Below are 20,757 nucleotides of genomic sequence, written 5' to 3' on the forward strand. Positions count from 1 at the left end.
TGCAGTCAGAACTCAAGGCACTAATCATACATCTGCTAGACAAGACAATGCTATTAACATATTAGAAACAGGTTAGGCCCCAACAGACAAGCATTCCAGCAGCCCTTGTCCCAGACAACAATTACTGGAATGGGAACAGCATGTAAGAACATTTCAGTAGAATTCTTCTGAGCAGTCTGCACCAAGCAGACGCTGAGAATAGCAGATGTTAGCTGAAGACATCAAAAATGTTTCAAGTGCTAAGCATCTTTAGGGAGATGAGGCATATAAATAGGGTTTGAAACAACAACAATGTGCTTTATTCACAAATTTGTACATAGATCTCTGTGTCTTTGGATGGCACAAGACCAGTGAAATGATGCAGAGCAAGGCCTCTCAGTTATGTTATTTCAGTTTGACAGCAAACTACTGGGGGCTCTCTTGGGTTTGCTCTCAACTGATCGCAGCTGCTCTGTATGACTTTGCAATGTTAAGCTGGGCCCACTCTAAACGGTTCTTGTATGTAAAAAGAACTTTAGAACATACAACAGCTTCAGTAGAACTCCAGCAAACCCCTCTACACCAAGCTCTTCACCTGTCCTTTTTGAGTTGGGTGAAGAGAAGAACGCTTTCTTCATCCAGAAGATTGCGGATGTTGTATCCGTTTCCTACAAACAAAAGCAGAGAAGGTTTCCTTTAGAAGCCACTGGGAATTCTTTAGAGTGGTGAAACACTGGAACAGGTTGCCCATGGAGATTGTGGATGCCCCCTCCCTTGAGATGTTCCCAGGCTGGACGGGGCCTTGAGCAACCTGGTCTAATGAAAGGTCTCCCTGTCCATAGCAGGGGGTTGGAACTGGATGATCTTTAAGGCCCCCTCAATCTAAACCATTCCATGAATCTACGCATTGCTGATGTCCTCTTCTGTCTTGAAGCAAATGCATTTCTATTTCATAAGAGAAATTATATTGACCCTCACCCACTCTCTTAACAATGCACACTCTCTGCATTGCAAAGAGATCACAAGAACACAGCTGCTGTCATTTCCCTGAAGGTGTGATAAGAACAAAGTGAATCTTTGCTGAGGAGACTTCTACTGAAGAACAGACTGTGATGGGTTTAAGCTTTCAAAACCCCCGGGAAAACCTTAAAGTGAATTTAATTTATTCCTGTAGAAAATCTCCCAAAGAACTGCACATGGAAGTTTATCTGCAGATCTCCACTGGGCATCCTTATAGCCATGCAGAGCTTTCAGCAGTTTATAGAATCTGCTTTCCCAAAAAGCAACCACAGAACTGTCTCTGCAGGCTCCAAAAATTAAAACACACCAAAAACAACTCCTATGCATCAAGCACTAACTGAACAGTGACTGTTAAATGAGGATGTCATGGTGAAAAGCTAATGAGAAAACTAGTAGTAACTTCTTTGCAACTTGTAGTATTTTCTAACACAGCCTCTTCACAATCAAACTGCACAACAGCACACTACAGTCCCACAAGCAGGCTGCTTTACAACTGCTACAAATTCTCCTGGCTGGGGTCTTACCCACTCAGGGACAGCTTCCATTAAGAAATTCATAGGGTAGCACCACAGAATCCTGTTGGAAAAGCCGTTTAAGATCATTGAGTCCAGCCATTTGCTAACTCTGCCAAGGCTGGGTGGGAGACTGAATCTGCTAAAGGGTAGGAGGGCTCTGCAGAGGAATCTGGACAGTTGGATTGATGGGTAGAGGCCAGCTGTAGGAGATTCAACAAGGCCAAGTGCTAGGTCTTGCACTTGGATCACAACAAACCAATGAATGCTCCAGATTTGGAGCACAGTGGCTGAAAACTACCCAGCAGAGAAAGACCTAAGGGTGTTGATGGACAGCAGCTGAACATATGCCAGGGTGTGCCCAGGTGGCCAAGCATCCTGCCCCAGTGGCACCAGCATCCCGCCCTGGATCAGCAATGGTGTGGCCAGCAGCACCAGGGAAGCGCTTGTATTTCTGTAGTGAACACTGGTGAGATTACACCTTGAGTCCTGGTTTCAATTTCGGGGCTCTCCCTACAAGGACATTGAGGGGCTGAAGAAGGTCCAGGGAAGGGCAAAAAAGCTGGTGAAGGGTCTGGAGAACAGGTCTTGTTCCAGCCTGTCCAGGTCTCTCTGCAGAACCCTCCTACCCTGCAGCAGATCACCACACATTCTCAGTTTAGTGTCATCTGTAAACTCACTGAGGGTGCCTCAATCCTCCCATTGAGATCACAGATTAAGACATTAAAAAGAGGACTGCACAAAGCACTAAACCCTGGGGAACACCACTGGTGACTAGCCACCAAGTGGATTTAACTCCATTCCCCACCACTCTTTGTGCCTGCATCAGCCAGTCTTCCAGGCAGCAGTGTTCACCCATCCAAGTCACAAGCAGACATTCATTCCATTTCAGAAGGGCAAACTCAGAGGTGTCTAAGTTCTCCATAACCCACATGGAGTGACCAAATCATTCTAAACCTTCTCTGTATCAGGCACAAAGCATTAAATATATGGAACTGACCCAAATGTTGGGGTTTTTTTTCATAATTTAAGGTGTTAAAAAAGGGAAAACAGGGGCAGAATCGGAACACCAAGAACAATTCACTCTTAGAACTCTGCAATGTCATCAAAACCTTTGTGGTGAGTTAGGAACTTCCCCCACACATGATTTGAAATTTACCACACCAGCTCAGGCTTGGAAGTAAGATAAAGCTGTATTTAGAGCAAAGCAAAATTTACAAGCATATATACACAACATATTTACAAGTATTTACAATTACATACAAATTAGGAATAACACAAAAATCTAGACTCCCTCCTGGACAAAAACTGCCCAAAAGGGGCTCAAAGCTACCCTCTCTTTCTCCCTCTACTTTCCCAGACAAACAAAACAACCAGCAAAGCTTGTTTTGTTATTTGGTTAGCCAAGGTAAATGGAAGATTAGAGCAAAACGAAGGGGAAGTGAAAGGGAGAAGCATCCCACAACAAAGTGGGACAAATTATTTACATTTTGGCTTTTTATCCCTTTCAGCAAACCAATGAATGACATAGACTTCCTTCTTATTTATTTTCACAACCAATGATGCAATTTCTCTCATTAAAATATTTCAATTAGCTTCCAACCAGCACAACCTTAGAGGTCAGCTCCCAGGCAAGCAGTATTTGTATCTCTGCAGTCAAAGGCTGGGTCATCAACCCATATCTGCTTCTGGGTCACTTTCTTTACAACTCTACAGCCTCCCACTCTCTGCCTATGGTTATCTCTTCCTAGCACTCATGTGTTTTCTTTCCTAGCTTGCTAACAAGTCTCATTCATCTCCAGCCAGCTGGTTTTAAACACGTGCACTTACCTGCTGGAACATAGAAGTAGTCCCCTGTAGACAGGCAGTATGATGTCTTATGTAAAGTGGTGATAATTTTGCCATAGATAACGTGGAAAACCTTAAAGAAGGCCAAAAGGTTCTAAGATTAGCAGACATCTCAGAAAGTCAGCCAGAAGACACTCTCTGGCACAGGTTGTAACAAATTCATGCACCATGTGCTTATTTGCATTATACGGGGGGGGGGGAATCTAGAAAAAAAGCTGTCAGGTGCATATGTTGCTTCTAAGCAGCCTAGGACTTACTGTTCCCATGGCCCTCTCCTGAAAGAAGAGCAAAGCTTACTTACTATGGTATCCATGTGCACAAACTGGTGCCCCTTCTCCTTGAGTGGCTTCAAAATCAGTTTCCCGGTGGCAAAAGCAGAGGTATTCAGGTGTTTATAGATTTCTACTGTTTCGTCCTTGAAGAAGCACGAGTGACACATTTCAGTGGTGACACATTCTGCAAAAGAAGCCCAGAGGATGAACATCCATACCAAGGCAGCATAAGTCTTTCCTGTTCAGTGACTATATGTTACGAGGAGTGTCTGAGGGAACTGGAGTTCTTCAGTCTGGAGAGAAGGAAGCTGAGGGGAGACCTCATTGCTCTCTACAACTCCCTGAAAAGAAGGTTGTAGTGAGGTGAGGATTGGTCTCTTCTCTGTAGAAACAAGTGATAGCACAAGAGGAAATGGCCTCAAATTGCACCAGGGAAGGTTTAGCTTGGATTTTAGAAGAAACTTGTTGACTGAAAGGGTTGTTAAAGATTGAAATGTGCTGCCCAGGGAGGAGGCTGAATCCACACCCCTCAAGGTGTTTCAAAGAGGCAGAGATGTGATGTTGAGGACTATGGTTTAGCACCAGCATAAGGTTAGATGCTAATTAGACTGGGTGATCTCAAAGGGCTTTTCCAATCCACACCACCCCATGATTCCATTAAATCAAATCCATTGTGTATTGTTTCAGTGCAACACCATCAAGAGGTAGACTCAATATTTAGCTGCAAAATCTGGATGATTTTTGTGCTCCCTCAGAATTTTATCTCTGAAAGCAAGGAATATTTCAACAACTCATTGTTTTATGCCCAATTTTGTATCTTACCAGTCTAAACAATCAAGACATAATTCAGTGTGCTAGTTTGAAGCAGGGTAGAATGTTTTGGTGAGAAAAATTAGATCATAGGCTGTGAAAGGAAAACAATGGTTATGTCTACTCCCCTCACAGTCTCACTGAGAGGTATGGGAACAAGAAGGGAAAACATTAGATAACACTCTTGCCATTTTTTTCTCTTCACTCTCGATCTGGACTTTGACTTTACCTTGTATATTTCTGTATATAACTGTATATATTGTAAATAGCTGCTTGTATATTGTGCTAGCTGTAAATAAATAGCTTCATTTATATTCCCAGAACCAGCTGAGTCTAGTCTGGGTACCTTCTTAAGTGTGGGGGGGCAGGCAACACCTAAACCCACACATTCAGCCAGGCCCTTTGTCACTTCCCCTCAACTCACCTAGAGGTACCTCCTCATTTGTGACTGGGTCCAGTACAATGGTTGGCTTAGCAGTATCAGCTAGGCTGTGATCCAAAACTAGAGGTTTCTTCTTTCCTGGGGAGACAAAATACCCAGAACATAATCAGATGTTTTTTTCTTCAAATGTAGAGTGATTATTTAACCACTACTTTCCCACAATTGTCAACTTTGCAGATTTCAGAAAGTACTTCAATTTGTTCAAGTGACTGTAAAGACTGAATGCACTCTTCAAATAAAGGAAGTCATCCATAGCAACACTTTGAAAATGTCATTTTATTGGACCTACTTCTGTGTGTAATAGATAATGGGACCTCCTAAAGAATTTGCCAGGGAAATGCCAGCTATTTGTCCTCTGCCATTAGTGGCAATGTAGCCAAAAGGATCTGTGTTTTAGAAGTGCTTTTCTAGCAGAAGATGTTAAGAGAGAATAAAAACCCTATGGTGAATTCTGAAGAGCAGGTTATATCCCTTTAACCTGCTGCTGACTTTAGAGATCAACAGCACAAAATAATAAGCATAGGCTCACTTTTCCTTTTTCTAAAGCAATGTTACCACAGGAATCTCACTGTAACTTGTAAATCAGAAAACTCTTTCTCTAATAAAAAGGCTTTTTCCAGAGAAGGAACAGCCTAAGAGCTGATGGCAACCTCATGCTTTCAAATTGAAGAGATGCTAGAGAACATTCAAGAGAAAGACGTGAGCCAAAGCTCTCCTGCAGAAATCTGCAAAGCAGGCAATTTTAGCTCCACACTGCACAGGAAATTTCCTCAAATGCAATCAGAACAATGATGATCAAAGTAAGCTTTTGAGATTGTTCAGCCTGGCAAAGGCTCCGGGAAGACCTGAGAGTAATCTTTCCGTATCTGAAAGGGGCTAGAGGAGAGCAGGGAAGGGACTTTTGACATGGGCTTGCGGTGACAGGAGAGGCAATGGCTTTGAGCTGGAAGAGGGCAGATTGAGACTGGAGATTAGGAAGATATTCTTGACAGTGACGATGGGGAAACGCTGGCACAGGTTGCCCAGGGAGGTTGTGGATGGCCCCTCTCTGGACGCACTCAAGGTCAGGTTGGATGAGGCCTTGAGCAACCTGGTCTGGTGGAAGGTGTCCCTGTCCATGGAACTAGATGATCTTGAAGGTCCCTCCCTGCCCCACCCAGCCCATTCCATAAGCCTACGATTTGATTACAGCTCATATACTTTTTTCAGTATCCAAATGGAGAAATGAAGAAAAAAAAAGGTTTGTATTCATACTTCTTTTAGCTGTTTTCTGCTTGTGACCATCCTTCCTCTGTCTAACTGTCCTCGGAGGTCCTGTTTCTGGACACACAACTCCACTAAGCACAAGATTTCCTGAAAAGAAAGCAAGTTAAACAGTGATCACTCACTTAACATATCCAACAAGCCTTTTAGCCACAAAGAAATTTCCTTTGAATGTGAACTCTTGAGATAGCTTTAAAAAGCCAGAACCAACCAAAAAGCTTTCAATTATGAATTACACTTTCAATATATATACAAGCAATGCAGCTTGAGACCTTGAAAAGAATTTGATCATACTTTAGCCAAAGAACATTTCAAAGAACACGAGAGTCAATTTTTAAGGCAAAACATCGATTTTCCAGCACAAAAAAAAATGCTATTTTCCAGCAGACTAATTAATTACAAAAGGACTAAATTAGGCTGAATTGTCAAAAAAACCAAACCCTGAAAACAAGATCTATTCTGCCACTGAAGGAAATTACCACTGAGACAGGACAAATTATAGTATCTGTTGTGGACAACAATCAACACACAGAGAAATACTCCAATGAATGATCTGGCAAATTGTCTTATTTTCTAGTACCATATAGAATCTTTGGTGAAATCTCCCAGCAGAAAAAAACTGGTTTGCTCCTCCCTAAACAGTTCAGACAAAGGCACTTCAGATGCTCTCCTGATACTATTTCTAGCCAACACAAAGGTACTAGGAGAGAAAAGACTACATGAAAAGCTGCCTGAATGGGTGGAGACCATAAATCGTCAGTGCTTTTTAAATGACCAAGCATCAAGCATCTCAAAGCTTGATGGCACAGCAACCCACAGATTTCACCTCACTGCCCAGCAGAAGCAAGACAATAGGATTTCTGGAGCTCCTACCTGAAGGACTTACTGCATAGTCCACCCGCTCTCCTCGCCAGTACTCCAGAGGCTTCAGGCGGATCCTCTTTGTCCGCCGCACATTAGGAGTGTTGGAAGGCATTACTAGTTCAGGGGATGGAAACATTCATTGAAAGCATGAAAGGCAAAGTCAGACGTGGAAAACATTTCAACACCCCTTCCTCTGGCTCCCTACCAGGAGGGCAACACCTCCTAGCTGATATTTGTACCATGTTGCTATCAAGACAGGAAAAGAGAATTAAGTATTGCCAAAAGCGTTTTTCTTCTTTCATCAGTCAGTATTTCACTCTCTTCATCCTTTCTCACCACAATGACTCCAGAGCAGATTTCATTCTCTCTATCTCAGTGAATCCATTCTCAAGGGCTCAGGCACAAAGGGCAGCAAAATGATGCTACACCTCTGAAAGAAAAGCTCTCAACTAAGACTAAGAACCCTGCCAAAATCCCAGGGATTTCAGTGAAAAAGCACTGTCTTGGCTGTGGCAAAGGGAGAGCAACAGGCCACAGAAGCAGACCCTCCTCTTCTGAAGTCCCATTGCCAGGATCCAGAAGAGAAGTGCTTTGGCCAACAGACACCTCATATTTCCAAGCATTCTCAAACATTTATCTTCAGACCTACTTGTTGTTCATCTCAGCTTCCAATTGTTCTAAGCTGCCATATGTGACTACAGTAAAACTGAGTATTTTCTGTCTATCAGAAAGTTTATTCTGAAGAATAAAGTCCTTAAGAGCTGAGAGCAGAGCAGTCAAGAATATTTAAATGTTGTAAATAAAGAAGCTTGCTGAAATTAGATTTCAAAAGGTAGACAGCTCTAGTGCTGTGCATAAAATAATAGTGAAGAGAATAAAACCCAGTAAAACAAGACAAGTGTGGGGCTATGCAGGACTGGATGCAGAATATTGCTCCTTATCTGGGCTCTGGCCATCGCAGAGGCAGGTTATGTGCCCCCTCAGTTATGCTGTGCTGTAAGCAATGTTTGGCTCAGTATGAAATGAAGCTCTGAAATGTGACGGGGAAAGGCAATTGTTGAATTTCAGTAATATAAAAAATAAACAATATTTTTGAAGTTCACTAGAACCTTTTTTTTTGAGAGGAAAACAACCTGAAATTGTATGAGGGGAAGGTTAGGTTTGAGATAAGGGAAAATTTCTTTACTGCAAGAGTGGTCAGGCATTGGAACAGGCTGCCCAGTGAGGTGGTAGAGTCATCACCCCGTTGGGTGTTCAAGAAACACGTGGGCATGGCAATTGTGAACAGTTCAATGGCCACAGTGGTATTAGGGTGAAGGTTGGACTGGACGATCTTGGAGGTCTTCTCCAACTGAAACAATTCTGATTCTAAAAATCAGTGCAGGGTTACAGCACCCTGAGGAATGTAACAAACCTTAGTTGTAAATATTTATGTTGATAAGAACCCATTTCAAGGTGTTTTCCTGTGTCTCCTTCAGCAAAGCTCCTATCAGGTTGGAAATGCATTTGGATTTACGCACTCCTGTTAAGATATTTGACCATATCTTACCTATCTTACCGCTTCTTGATTTGTCTGACAGAGCTCTTGCTTGAAAATCCAAGTCTTCAGAAACAGCTGAAAATACCAAGACCCATCAGTACAGGCATTTAACATTCTTCATTTTTCCTAGATAGTCCCACTAGAAGCAACCAAAGGTATTACAAGCAGAAGCACCAACATTAGTGTTTCCACTGAGACTTTTTCCTTTAAGCAGCTATGAAACATGCTGTTTGTGTAGATAAACAACGTATGGATTTCATTTTGTAAGTAGTGCAGGCTGGAAAACAACATAAAAATACCTGAAGGAGGCAACCACAAGAAAGCTGAGGAGGGCCTTTTGACAAGGGCCTATAGTGACAGGACGAGGGGCAATGGCTTTGAGCTGGAAAAGGACAGACTGCGACTGGGATTAAGAAGAAATTCTTTCCAGTGAGGGTGGTGAGACACTGAAACAGGTTGCCCAAGGAGGCTGTAGATGCCTCCTCCCTAGAGGTGTTCAAAGCCAGGTTGGATGGGACCTTGAGCAACCTGGTCTAGTGGAAGGTGCCCCCACCCATGGCAGGGGATTGAAACAGACAATCTTTAAGGTCCTATCCAAAACAAACCATTCTGTTTCTAAACTCTGCTGCACACTTGGGCAGAAACATGGCCAGTCTGTGAATGCCTTACTCTGAACTAACTGAACACAGCAGGAATTGATGTACCCTCAAGAACAGCTTCTAAGAAGCTTCTACTTCAAAATACAGAAAACACCAACTTTAAACATTACCTGGAGATAAACTATCATGTTCAGAATACTGATTGCCAGGGACCAATTTGTCATCATCTTCTAGGACAGGCCCACTTCAAAAGTAAAAGGAAACAAAAAAGTTCAGTGATTCAGAGGAATATTACAGTACTGCCAACAGCAGCAAAGTTCAGGTTTTTCCAGATGGTGTGCTGTGGGTTTTCTTCCTTCTAAACATCTGTCTGTAACAATGAAGTACTGAAATAAATGTCTGAGTTTGGATTGCAGATCAAGTTCTGTACCGTCTTTAACGGCAGCTTTTTCAGTACAGTTTCTGTTATTTTTGTTGCAAAATCACACACTGATTTGGAAGAAAGTCTCCAAAGGAAAAAAAAAGCAACATCCCCAAAGGCCAGAAACTTATTATGACCCCTCATTCATGACAGCAAGAAGAGTTTTATTAGATTATTAACTGTATTACCATGGTATTTAAACACATGGGGCTTGAAGTACAGTCCCTGTCCTACTGGGTCCTTTGCTAATAGAAGGTAGAAGGCAGCAGTAGCACCAAAGTGCTGACCTGGCCCAGAGGGGCAGAAGTGGGATTCACTGCAAGTGTTACAAACAGCTCAGGAAATTACCTTGCACAATTCGTGGCCTTCTCAGCTTCACAGAAACCGCTAGAAGAGAAAGCAATTTTGTTTTGTCAGTTTTACTCACTGAAAGTCACCAATTTTACCTAGGGAACAGGTCCATAATAGATACATTTAAATAGCATTTTAAAAAGCACTGCACAGAACAGTGATTAAAAGTTCAACTAGGCTACTTTAAAAAGTTTCTTCTTTTGGTTACCACCCATTAGTATAGTTACTGCCAGAAAACTGTGGTAGCTCAAGGATTTAAACACTGCATTTTCTCAATTTCTCAACAAAGTAACAAGCCTGACAGGGAAGCTATTCTAGGTGGGGTTGTGTGAGTATCTTCCAGCACTCGGGAAGGGCCTACAAGAAAGCTGGGGAGTGACTTTTGACAAGATGAGTGGTAATGACTTTGAGTTGGTGGAGGGAGATTTAAACTGAGTAAGCAAGATGAAAACACTGGATCAGGTTGCCCAGGGAGATTGTGGATGCCCTCTTCCTGGAGATGTTAAAAACCAGATTGGATGAGGCCTTGAGCAACTTGATTTAGTGGAAGGTGTCCCTTCCAAATCAACCTGTTCCATGATTCTATGAATCTTTGTCTTTCTGCCTGTTCTTAAATTGGATCTGCTACTCTAAAACTTTTAAGACTTCAGCTCAAGTTTCCTTACGTAGAAGCAGACACTAAATTTGGCACCCACCTTTGTGGACAGGCTGCTGACTACAGCACTTGTCTTCTCTATTCAAGTCTGAAACCATCACACAGTTGAAGTGTGCCATTGTTGGTTAAAAGCTAACAAGCTAACAAGCTGTGGTTAACTGCAAGCCTACCAAGGTACAGCACAATTGTGAGGAATGACATAAAAAGCTTACTGTGGTCCATGCTGCACGTGATGTTTCCTTTTGTTGCTTTTTCCTTTCACACCTGCTAGCTTCTGTTTCTTCCTCACCATGCCCCGCACAGGAGTGCTGTCAGAACGCATGCGAGACTGAGCATTCTCAGTGTCTGAGCAAGCGCCTTCACTGTCTCTGTGACAGAGCTTTTGGGGAGCCTTCTCTGGAGACTTGGCTGGCAACTGTTTCACTTCAGAACTCCTCATGCTGTCTATGAGATACTGCAGTGCTTTTACAAGACTTCTGTTACTTGCATCATCCAGTGACTCCAGTACCTGCAATATATTTTCAGACTTGGTCAACTTTTGAGTGGTGGGAGTCTGTAATTTCTGATGAGAGACCGATGTGAACTCTTCATCCGGTTTTACAGGCTCTTTTTCCATCTCTTCTTCACCAGGTTCACTGTCAGAACTCTTTTCTCTTTGTAACAGAGCTTTTTTATTACTACTTTTCTTGGCAGATTTTTTAAGCTTCTTTCTTGGACTTTCTGCCTGCCCCTTACCCAGTGGAGCTTTTGGAGGTTTCTGCTTAGCAGTCTTTTTCTTGGGATCTAAATGTTGAGAAGCTTTTGAAGCCAACTGTAGATTCTTGGAAAGCTTGAGATTCCTTTTTAGAGAGACAGTCTTCTCTTGCTCATGTCCACCTGAGGGCAGAGGTGAATCCCTACCTGGAGTCTCACTTGTTTTACATTGTTCTGCATCAGATGCTTGCGTTTCTAGTTCAGGCTGAGGCAACGTCACTGCGTCAGCTTCTGGCCTCCTGGACATCTTTTTCTGCTTTGAAGAGCCTTGCCTAAGTGCATCTTTTCCAGTCTTTCCTATCAATACACAAAACACTTGGACATTAATGTCTTTTCCCACTAAATATGAAGATGTGATGGCATCTGAATGCATAAAAATAAACCAAATAATAATGAAAGTATCACAAAAGCAGATTTTTCCTGACAGTTAAAAGAGGCCTTTCTCTGAACTACAGTGTACAAAAAAATTCAAACCAGAATTTTTAGTGTCCTTCCAGTATATCCTAGCATAGAAAAGAAAGGACAGGAACGCTCTCCAGCTTCCAGTGCTTCCTGCCACAAAGTCCTTCTCAAACAACTCCTCAAAGCAGTTCAAAGCATGTCTTTTAAACTCCTTTCTATGAAGAAAGGAGTAAAAGCTGTTGGTACCTACTTTGTCCGCTCATAAGCAAAAGTAACACTCCGAACTTAATTGTTAATGCCCTAACAGGAAGGGGCCTGCAGGAGAATGAAGGCAGTCTGTCTTAGAGACACCAAATCTAACAGGGCAGTTGAAAGATAAATCAGGAATCCAGTAATGTCTTTCACTTACTTTATCCTTATTTTCCAGTGAAAAAACACCAAAAAGTCCAATGATCTGACCTAGAAGAAGTCTGAAGACCTCTCACATAACTTACCCATACGAGTACTGCTTTGCCACGGCGATTTAAGGACATTTCCTTCACTGTTACAGTCTGCCTCTGATTCTGATACTCCTTTGAAGTCCAGTACTCTGACATCCAAGTCATCTGCTTGCTGTTCAGTAAGTGCTTCAGCCTGCACTTTTCTCTTCTTCCCTTTCCTACTCTCTGTATTCTTTCTGGAGGGCTGAGATTTGGAAACAGGTGTTACAGAGGTGTCTCTTTTTAATTTGTTGTTCTTAGAGGCTACTGAGAACCAAAACTTAGATGATGGATTATCCAATTCATCAATTAAAAATTCACATTCATCTTCTATTTCAATATTTTGAACTTCTGCATGAGGAGGTGATGGTGGTGATATTGAGGCTGAATACCTAAAGAAAAGAAGAAAAAAAAGCTTTCAGCATTTGACAGGGAAAAATGGGGTTTCACTCTTGCAAATCTAGTGGTGACTCTAAAGCATCTAAATAGGCTACACTGTGTTCCAAAGATGAGTTGAAGTTTACCATTCACTGCTCTTTAGCTTCCAAAAAGAGCACAAGGGCTGCTTCTCCTTGCTTTGGACTCATAGTCACATCTCATAAATTTCTCAGGTGTTCAACAGTCAATCTTCCATCTAACCAGTCAGACTGAACTTAGCTCTGAGAAAGACTGATTGATCACTGCTTGTTTCAAAGCACATAAGGCTCTCCTGAATCCTTCAGGGCCTACTTAACAAAACATCTGTTATGTAGGCCTTCAGGGCCTACTTAACATCTGAAGAGCAGAGGGCTGGAGCACCCCTCCTGTGAGGACAACCAAGAGTTGGGGTTGTACATCCTGGAGAAGAGAAGGCTCCAAGGAGATTTTAGAGCAGCCTGCCAGGATTTGAAGTAGGCTACAGCAGAGCTGGGAAAGGACTTCTTACAAAGTCATGGAGTGACAGGGCAAGGGGTGATGGCTTCAAGTTGGAAGAAACTGGATTGAGATTACACACTAGATGAGAATTCTTCTCTGTGAGGGTGTTGAGCACTCAACCAGGTTGCCCAGAGAAGTTGTAGAGGCTCCAAGCCTCGAAGTATTCAAAGCCACATTGGATGAGGCTTTGAGCATTTTGGTCTAGTAGGTGGTGTTCCTCCACAGGGTCACTTCCAACCCAACCCATTCCATGATTCTATGATCTCTGTATGACACTGAAACCTTATTCAGGAGCCACTCACTGTACTACTGGTAGATGAGCAGCAGCACAAAAATCCTAATAGCACAAAACTTTGGAACAACTATTCAGAGCCTTTCTGAAGTGGCATTTTTCAGTACGTTGGACCATCCCAAAGTACTCTCCCAGACTATGTTTACAGACAAAAGGGTGTTGCTCTGGTACTCAAGACCAAGTTACTCTACTAGCAAATTTTGTTCAGGAGAATCTCAGGTCAAACCTTTTTCCAAGTGCTCCTGTTGCTACAGCTGCTAAGACAGCTGAAGAGAAAGACTTGCTCTCTGCAGGAGACTTAGTATTGCATTTTCTTCCTTGCACAATGACAACATTCTCATCTCTCCCAGTCTGAGGTCCTTCCAGATTTTCAACTTCCAGGTGGATATTCACCGCAGCAGGACTATTTCGGTCATCAAAACGTAACCTGTGCAAGAGATACAGCATTCAAATAGGGAGCTAGAAGTGCTGAGTGCATACTAAAGTCTCATGTGGATGGACAGATGCTCTCAGTTTCTCCTGCTGACAGTATCTCTCTTCTTAGGAATGAGCTTCCATTTGGTGATTTGCTTCAACACAGCACTACTTCCCAGCACAGCAGCAAGTGTCCAAATCAGCGAGGTGACATTGGGTCAGCTTCTGACTCCTGATCAAAATGAGGGCTTATCAGATAAGCAGCAAGACAAATCTCCAATTTTAGGAGAATGTGCTTCAGAAATTGATGTGTTTCCTAGGTGTGCTCCCTTCCCAATGGAGCAATGCTCCATTCAAGGGAGTCAATGTGATCAGGGTCAGTTACCACAATCACCCACAAATTTGGCCCTGCACTTGGGCACTACCCTTATCAGCAGACTATCTAGTGAAAAACAGTTCAGCCCTTTCTAAACTCAGGCATGGACACTTGCTAAAAAGCTTGGATTTCTTTTTTATGAGTTCACATTTGAGTTCAAACTCCTGAAAGCGTTGAGTTTAAACTCCTAACCATCAGGTGAATGCACACTAAGGGAGGACAGACAACACAGGGGACACAACACCACCACTACCATGTTCAGCTCTACTTACACGTGTGCTGGAGAAGGCTTTGGTTCCTCCAAAAGCAGGGGTGATTTAACAGACCCATGATCATCCTCAGAGTCTAAAGACACAGCAGGAGTTATGCATAGTACATCAACATCTTCTAATCTGTTATTTGCTTCTCCTTTACACACAGGAGACTCTGTCTTCTTAGAAACAGCTACATAATCATGCGTTCCAGGCTTCAGGGTTGCCTCATGGGACTGTTCTGTCAAATATAGGAAAGGCTTTAATACCTTACACAAAATCTTAAATCCCCAGATATAGTTACTCCCCCCAAAAAAACATTAATTCAATAACAGTGCTACCAACCTCTGTTCCTGACTCGTTTTATTGGTGATGCAGGTAAGGACTCTGGAGAGTCACAGGCTCTTTTCACAGAGTTAGTTAACCCTGCCTTTGGCTGCCATTGATTGCAAATGATGAGACAAAATATATTGCAGCATAAAACATAAAGCAAAACATAAACCAGCAAGTTTTTGACAGAATACAAATGTCTACAGAACGTGGTATGATTTCCTTCACCTTAATTCTCACTCCTTAGAGAGACAGCTCTATTTTAACTGAACACTTCAACTTGGCATCACAAGACTTCTAAAGCTATCTGTAAACTTCCACTCACAGGTCAAAGAGTGAGTGCAGCAAAAAAATCAATTTGCAGCTGTGAACAAACATGCTGCTAGCCCACAGGCAGGCTACTTACTCTTTCATTAGACTGGATTAAATGACTTGGTTAACCCTTGTTAAGTCAGATCAAAGGCCTGCAAGAATCACTTTGAGATTATTGGATATTCTAATATCACACTAAAGCAAATATCCTGTTCTCAACACTACCATGAAGACAATATCACATTTTTACCAAAAAGTATTATAATCACGTTATTCAAGCTAAACACACAAACTAGATCACTGGCGTCATTCTCTCTGCATGTTAAACAAGTCCTTCAACCTGTTACAGATACACAGTTACTGTCAGCTCCTGGTAAAGTTGTCTGTACAAGCTGCTTTTATCCAAGAACCAACTTACTATCTGTCAGACAGCTAAGACCTGTGTCCATACATCTGGCAAAGAGACTGAAATCAGTGGAGCTGAAAGTCACACAGCCACCAACAGTTATAAGGCAGCATACTTCAAACTGAGACAAGAAATTTAAGTACCATGGACAAAAACCTGGAAAAGTTTGTTAGCAAAACTCCAAGAAAACAAGCTATTAAACAAATCTAGTTATAGAATATTTACTGCTAGAGTACAACAAAGGAAAAGCCATTAGCAACAGCTATTACAGAAGGGTAAATTACAGCCTATATGCTGAAATGAATGACACAGGGAGTTCAAGCATTCAGCTTGAACACAAAATTCCATCTGGCAGAACTAAACTGGTACCCAAGAGAAGCTGTGCCCAACACTACACTGTGACACCACCATAACTAATTTACCCTCTTGCTATGTACTGAAGTCCTCTTCTCATTTTGGACAATAGGAGTTGAGCAGTGGGTTGCACTTGGAGAGCATATGGAGAGATTATCATCACAGTCTGTAAAGAAAAAAGTGTAACTAAAGGATTCTTTAATCTATCTGTCTCATATTCATTTGAACAAGTTGTGAAGGGTAGTTTAGGTTGTGTAAATCTAACCAAGAGACAAAGCAGCTACTCAGAAGCAGAGCCTGTAAGACAGCTAAGACAGAGCTCTAAGTAGCTGGGAAAGGGAAGCTTTTAAAGACAGAAAGAAAGATAGATTTCATTTTTATCCATTTTACCTCTATTTTATTTCTTTGCATTTATCACTAAGCATAATACAAGGAATAAATTGTGGTGGGTTTTTTTTTCTCATTGTTTTAGCCAGCATATTAAGCAAAGTAAAAAATAAAAGCTTACTTTCAAAATAATCCCGCACAACTTTAAGTATGTTTTGACCCGGCTGTATATCAATCTTACTTCTAGAAGAAAGGAAAAGAACCACTGTCAATCAAAACCACTAAATGATACAGTCACAGAAGATGGGGATAAGAATCAAGTCTGGGGACATTATGTTATCGGTTTAATGTGAAACTCTCAATAGTTTCGACACTCCAGGACAAAACTCAACCTCGGTTTTCCAAATGATGTTATCAAAGAGTAAGATTGCAAACACCAATTACCCTGCTTCGCGGCAGAATCTTGGTCTGTATTCCTTTTTAAAACGATTCTGTGAAGAAAGAAGGAATTTTTAATGAGAATGGTGACAGTTGACAGAAGCAAATCAGCAGCCAAGCTCCAGACAAGTCTCAAGGCTCCTCACTTGATCTGCAGCCAGTGGGAGCTCCTGGAGCCCTGTCTTCCTTAGAATGTCACAGTAGCTACAATCCCTGGAACAACTGCCACAAATCCAGCTTTCCTCAAGAACTATCAAACACTTCCTGCCTTTAAAGTCAGAGAGGCTCACAGGAGGCTTCCATGACAGAAACCAAGAGAATGGAAGGGTAACATTGCTCTGATGATGCCAGAAATCATCTTTTCAGCAATGAAAAGACTGAACCCCTACAAAATAGTTGAAGACACAGCCTGACAACATATTTGCTGCTCTGTGACAACTGCTCATGTGGAGATTGCTACCCTGTGCTTGTCACAGGCAAGACCACACTGAAGGGTATCAAGAGCATCATCTCTTCTGTGATGGAATTAAAGTCCAAGTACTTTTTGTACCAGCTTTTATTAGATGGTCTGGAATCCAGCACAGTTACCCTTCATAATGCATAATGGGCCCTGCCATTTTGCACAGAAGGATTAAGAACTAAGCTCAGCAAAGCAAAGAATCACCCTGCTATAAAAGAGACCTGGACTTATCACATGCTCATTGATTTCACCACTAGAAATCACCACAGCTTTCAATCATGAAATAGTGTTAAAACCTATCAGTTAAGTTTGAAATTCCCAGCCCTTGTTCACAAACTTGAACTCTGTGTATAATCAAAGTCACAGCATCAGAGAATAGAACCAGAGAATTGCTTAGGCTAGAAGAGACCTCTAAGATTGAGTCCCATCATTGACCTAACACCACCACAGCCATTAAACCACGTACCAGTGTCATGTCCGCATGTCTCTTGAACACCTCCAGGGATGGCGACTCTACCACCTCACTGGGCAGCCTGTTCCAATCCCTGGCCACTCTTGCAGCAAAGAAATTTTCCCTAATCTCCAACTTAAACCTTCCCTGCCACAATTTCAAGCCATTTCCTCTCCTATTACCTGATACTAGGGAGAAGAAACCTACATCCATCTCACTCCAGCCTCCTTTCAGGGAATTTTTGATAGCATTGAGGTCTCCCCTCAGTCTCTTCTTCTCCAGATTAAACACTTCCAGTTACCTCAGCTGCTCCTCACCAGACCTGTTCTCCAGACCCTTCACCAGCCTCACTGAGGTCGTAGAGCAGGTCCAGAGAAGGGCAATGTCCTTGAAGTGAGTGTCCCAAAATTGAAATCAGTGTGGTCTACTCCTGTTGGCCACACTATTGCTGATACGGGCCCAGATGCTGGCAGCCTTCTTGGCAACCTGAGCATTCTGCTGGCTCATGTTCAGCTGTCAAGTCATTGAAGCAGCATACAAGGCTGCAGCCCGTCATTCCCATGACTAGAGCAGCAGCAATTCAAACAGTGTTTTATCAGCCTTAACTTTAGATGCCAGCAATGAAATCAAGCCTAGTGAGAGGTGAACAAATCAAAACAGGAAGGAGGAGCAAGACAAAACAATTAAAGAGCTAAGAAGCAGGCAGTTTTTCAGCACTGTGACAAGAAAGTGTCTCAAAAAAGAAATATTCAGCTAGAAAATAATCATAAGCTTTGCTGCACTAGTGTAAAGAGAATTAGTGTATAGGTACTGCAGAGATTATCTAGTCCCAAGACAACAGAATCCAGAACATTTTTCCTGACTTGTCCATAAAGACATTTGTTTTGCACATACTTTGTGATTCATTTTTGGATATTACTTCTAGAAATAAAAATAATTCCCTGTAATGGATCTAAATAATCTTCTAACAGCTCATTTGTTGTCCTGTTCGTTCCCTGTGACACAGAGCTTTTAAATCTTAAGCTCTCAGTGTACCCCTAACGGAGGGTAATAGGAATAAGGTAAGCAGGTGTCCAGCTGTCTAGATAAGAGTCACTGTGTCTTTACACACTAAGACAGAATGGGTAGTGTTGGAAGGGTCCTTAAAGATCATCCAGCTCTAACACCTTTCACTAGATCAGGCTGCTCAAGGCCTTGAACACTTCTGGGAAGGGGTCCACCTACAACTTGCCCAGGCAACCTGTGACAGGGTCTCACCACCCTCACTGTCAAGAATTACTTCCTAATCTCCAGTCTAACTCTCCCTTCTTTCCGCTTCAATCCATTTTCTCTCATCCTATCACCACACGCCCTTAGAAACGCTCAACACGCGACAGGAAGATCTCCAGACACAAGCGACAGGCACAGCTACAGACAACCTTAGGGAATGGAGGTTCCCAAGAGGCAAACCCTCAGAGGACGTGCGTTTCTGTCAGCAGCCGGGCCCGAGAGAGAGCAAGGGCAGGGCACTAAGAGCGGCCTCTGTTTTCCTGAGGAAGCGGCGGCCGCCGGAAGAGCGGCGCCGCGGGCCCACCCCTCAGGAACGCAGAGAGAAGGCCACATCCCGACTGTTTACGACAAGGCACGGCCGCTGCGGCCCGACACCCGCACGCACACTCGACCACAATCACAGCCACCCCCACACCCGCGCTGCATCACCAAGGCCGCTGCCATCCCGGGCCGCCGGGGCCCCGCCGCGCCGCCGCCGCCGCCTCCTCAGCGCCGCCTCAGCGCCGCCGCTTTCAAACCGCGAGCGCCTTCCCGCCCCGCGCGCGCCCCGCTCTGCTCCCATTGGCTGCCTTCCGCGCGCAGCAGCCTCCCAGCAGGGCCGTTGTGGCGCCTGCGCAGCGGCCCCGGCCCTGCCCCTCAGGCGGGGTCTGCCCTCGCTGCGGGGGCGCTTCGCAGCCGTGCCCGCGGGGCTGCTGTGGCGCCTGCGCAGCGGCCCCGGCCCTGCCCCTCAGGCGGGGTCTGCCCTCGCTGCGGGGGCGCTTCGCAGCCGTGCCCGCGGGGCTGCTGTGGCGCCTGCGCAGCGGCCCCGGCCCTGCCCCTCAGGCGGGGTCTGCCCTCGCTGCGGTGGCGCTTCGCAGCCGTGCCCTCGGGGCCGTGTGTGCGCGCCTGAGGAGGGCCAGCCCCAGCTCGCACCTCTCGGCACGCCACCAAAGCAGGGCGGGCTGCGGTTTTCTTCTTTAAAGCCTTAGAATCGTACACCTGGTTTGGTTGGAAACGCCCTTTAAGCTCTTCCCGTCCATCTACTGTTTAAGTCTGCCAAGGCTGCTGTTAAACCACGGCTCTCAGCACTACATCTCTGCCTCTCTGAAACACCTCCCCGGGGAGCCTCTTCCATTGCTTTAACAAGAATTCTGATGAAGAAAGTTTACCTAACTAGAAGAAACAATTCTTGGCTGAAAGGGTTGTCAAAGACTGGAACAGGTTCCCCGGAGAGGTGGTTGAATCTCCATCTCTGGAGGCGTTTAAAAGATACAAGATGTGGTGCTGAGGCTTAGACTCGATAGAATTAGGTAATGGATGGAGTTAATGATCTTAAAGGTCTTTTCCAGCCAAAACAAATCTGTGACTCTATAATGCCCAACCTAAACCTCCCCTGTTGCAGCTAGAGGCCATTCCTCTCCTCCTATCCCTTGTTCCTAGGGAGAGGAGACCAACTCCTCCCTGGCTTCAACCTCCTTCCAGGGAGCTGCAGAGAGCCAGGTCTCCCCTCAGCCACCTTCAGTTGAGACTAAACGACATGGAGAATAATTAGTGAATCATAGAATCAAACAGGTTGGAAGAGACCTCCAAGATCATCCAGTCCAACCAAGCACCCAGCCCTAGCCAGTCAACCAGACCATGGCACTAAGTGCCTCATACAGGCTTTTCTTCAACACCTCCAGGGACGGTGACTCCACCTCCCTGGGCAGCCCATTCCAATGCCAATCACTCTCTCTGACAACAACTTCCTCCTAACATCCAGACTATATCTCCCTCGGCACAACTTGGACTGTGTCTCCTTGTTCTGTTGCTGGCTGCCTGGCAGAAGAGACCAACCTTCAGGTAGTTGTAGACAGCAGTGAGGTCCCCCCTGAGCCTCCTCATCTCCAGGCTGCACACCTCAGCCTCTCCTCATAGGGTTTGTGTTCCAGGCCCTTCACCAGCCTTGTTGCCCTTCTCTGGACACACTCCAG

The 20,757-nt window shown here is 43.9% G+C and overlaps 1 protein-coding gene across 2 annotated transcripts; it reads right to left on the bottom strand.

Annotated features, from left to right (window-relative positions):
* Positions 1-271: 271 nt before the first annotated feature.
* CENPC (centromere protein C) lies at positions 272-19,416 on the bottom strand. 2 transcript variants are annotated; one of them, XM_064148560.1, is made up of 18 exons: positions 19,235-19,416; positions 16,632-16,678; positions 16,369-16,430; positions 15,929-16,026; positions 14,804-14,894; positions 14,480-14,699; positions 13,644-13,844; positions 12,226-12,602; positions 10,789-11,626; positions 9,919-9,957; positions 9,320-9,393; positions 8,560-8,625; positions 7,020-7,124; positions 6,138-6,236; positions 4,866-4,961; positions 3,661-3,815; positions 3,342-3,432; positions 272-647 (listed from the first exon to the last, which is right to left on the bottom strand). In XM_064148560.1, exons 1-18 carry the CDS (start codon positions 19,247-19,249, stop codon positions 571-573), a joined length of 2,751 nt encoding a protein of 916 aa, XP_064004630.1. In that variant the 5' UTR covers positions 19,250-19,416; the 3' UTR covers positions 272-570. The 2 variants fall into 2 exon arrangements, with proteins under 2 accessions (XP_064004630.1, XP_064004629.1); XM_064148559.1 differs by lacking the exon at positions 19,235-19,416 and adding an exon at positions 17,552-17,575.
* Between the last annotated feature and the right edge of the window lie 1,341 nt (positions 19,417-20,757).

The sequence above is a fragment of the Pogoniulus pusillus genome, chromosome 9 (genome assembly GCF_015220805.1).
Source record: "Pogoniulus pusillus isolate bPogPus1 chromosome 9, bPogPus1.pri, whole genome shotgun sequence".
Lineage (NCBI taxonomy): Eukaryota > Metazoa > Chordata > Aves > Piciformes > Lybiidae > Pogoniulus > Pogoniulus pusillus.